This window comes from Vanellus vanellus (genome assembly GCF_965231255.1).
Source record: "Vanellus vanellus genome assembly, chromosome: 6".
Taxonomy (NCBI): Eukaryota; Metazoa; Chordata; class Aves; order Charadriiformes; family Charadriidae; genus Vanellus; species Vanellus vanellus.
This window is the reverse complement of record NC_138911.1, coordinates 22,845,909-22,848,194: the sequence shown is the minus strand read 5'-3', so window position 1 is coordinate 22,848,194 and position 2,286 is coordinate 22,845,909. Positions and strand designations below refer to the sequence as shown.

At 42.9% G+C, this 2,286-nt stretch overlaps 1 protein-coding gene across 1 annotated transcript; it reads left to right on the top strand.

Moving 5' to 3' along the window:
• Nucleotides 1-1,882, top strand: RAG2 (recombination activating 2; the record flags this gene model as incomplete). The annotated part of the gene is made up of 1 exon (XM_082485194.1): nucleotides 1-1,882. The coding sequence occupies exon 1, from the start codon at nucleotides 275-277 to the stop codon at nucleotides 1,880-1,882; it is 1,608 nt and encodes a 535-aa protein (XP_082341320.1). The 5' UTR covers nucleotides 1-274.
• Nucleotides 1,883-2,286: the final 404 nt, after the last annotated feature.

The window sequence follows — 2,286 nt, the reverse complement described above, 5'->3', positions numbered from 1 at the left end:
AGGCCCGGTGCCTGCGTGCACTAATAAGTGTTGGGGTTTTACGCGCTAGCGGGCCGTAGTTTATACAAAATGTCGTGGAACTGGTGCACAGCCCTGGCTTGATTCATGTCTTGAGTTGCAGAAGAGGGTCTCTTTGTGGGTCTCAGTGTGAACTGAAATGCAACTTTAATACGATTTATTCAAGTACCATTAAACAACTCTCATAGGGTCTAAAGTATGTTTCATCTGTTTCTTTTGTGTTTTTTTTTTTTCTTTCTCAGATATTGACCACAGTATGGCCCAGTCAGCAGACGAAATGTTGCTGCAGGTGGTATCAACCGTCAGTAATTCGTCCTTGCTTCAGCCAGGCTTCTCTCTCCTGAATTTTGGTGGGCATGTTTTCTTTTTTGGGCAGAAAGGATGGCCAAAGAGATCCTGTCCCACTGGTGTTTTCCTCCTCGATATAAAGCAGAATGAGCTCAAAATGAAACCTGCCTTCTTCTCTAAAGACTCTTGTTACCTCCCCCCTCTCCGCTACCCTGCTCTTTGCATGCTCCGAGGCAATATGGAGTCTGGTGAATACCAGTATATCATCCACGGTGGGAAAACACCTAACAATGACCTTTCTGATAAGATTTACATTATGAGTCTGGTAAGCAAAAATAGCAAGAAAACCGTGTTCCAATGCATTGAGAAAGACTTGGGTGGAGATGTCCCCGAAGCCAGATATGGGCATACAATTAATGTAGTTCATAGCCGGGGAAAAAGCATGAGCGTTATATTTGGAGGGAGATCATATACTCCTCTTGCACAAAGAACCACTGAAAAATGGAACAGCGTAGTTGACTGTTTGCCATCTGTGTTTCTTGTTGATTTTGAGTTTGGATGCTGTACATCATACATACTTCCAGAGCTTCAAGATGGACTTTCTTTCCACGTTTCAGTTGCCAGAAATGACACAATCTACATTTTGGGAGGCCATTCACTTCAAAATAACACCAGGTCCCCCAGCTTGTACAAGCTAAAAGTTGATCTCCCACTGGGCAGCCCAGCTGTGACCTGCACCATCTTGCCAGGGGGAATATCTGTGTCAAGTGCTATAGTGACTCAAACTGGTGATACCGAATTTGTCCTTGTCGGGGGCTACCAGTCTGACAACCAGAAACGGTTAGCATGTAACACCATAGTTCTGGAAGATAATAAGATAGAGATTGTTGAAAGGGCAAGCCCGGACTGGACACCAGATATTAAACACTGCAGGATGTGGTTTGGCTGTGATATGGGCAAAGGGTCCATATTGCTGGGAATTCCAGGGGCCAACAAACAGTTAATCTCAGATGCAAACTACTTCTACATTTTAAGATGCAAAGGAGCAGGAGAGGACAAGGAGGAAGAACTGACAGCGCAAATTTGCAGTCAGACATCGACCGAAGATGCTGGAGACTCCACTCCATTTGAAGATTCGGAAGAGTTTTGTTTTAGTGCTGAAGCCCATAGCTTTGATGTTGATGATGCTGACACTTACAATGAAGATGATGAAGAAGATGAGTCAGAAACAGGCTACTGGATCACCTGCTCTGCCAGTTGCGATATTGACATTAACACCTGGGTCCCTTTCTATTCAACAGAACTCAACAAGCCTGCAATGATCCTCTGTTCCAGCGGGGCTGGCCACTGGGTCCACGCGCAATGTATGGATCTCTCAGAGAGTATGCTCCTACGTCTCTCAGAAGCAAATGTCAAGTACTTCTGCAACGAGCATATTGACCTTAATAAAGGGCTACAAACTCCCAAAAAGGTGGTGCACCTGAAAAAGCAACCCATGAAACCATTGCGCAAAAAGGCAACCATGAAGTTAACAACGCCCACAAAAAAGTCCTTTCTTCGGAGATTGTTTGAATAGATTTACAGGGCTGATTTGTATTCACCTGGGAGGAAGTAAAATCACAGTCAAAGACAGCTAGTAATGGTTGAAGCAGAATGGGTTATCAGAGCTCAAGGAGATCTTTTTATTTAATTGATTTTAATTATCTCAATATTTCAGTTACATTTCAAAGCTCATGATTTTTTTTTTTGTCTCTTATGTGTGTTTTTTGTAATATCTGGATAGGATCCCCATCATTGAGGGCATTGTCAAACACACAGCCAGATACTGGTAACTTTGTGTTGTATTTTATGCTATAACTTACTCCTTGATTATCCCTGGTGAGTTTAATGGAACTGCTGGTAGTCTTAAGACATTATCCCATGTACTCAGCGATGCTAACATCTGTCCATAAAGGACATTATATTACCCGTTTTAATTTT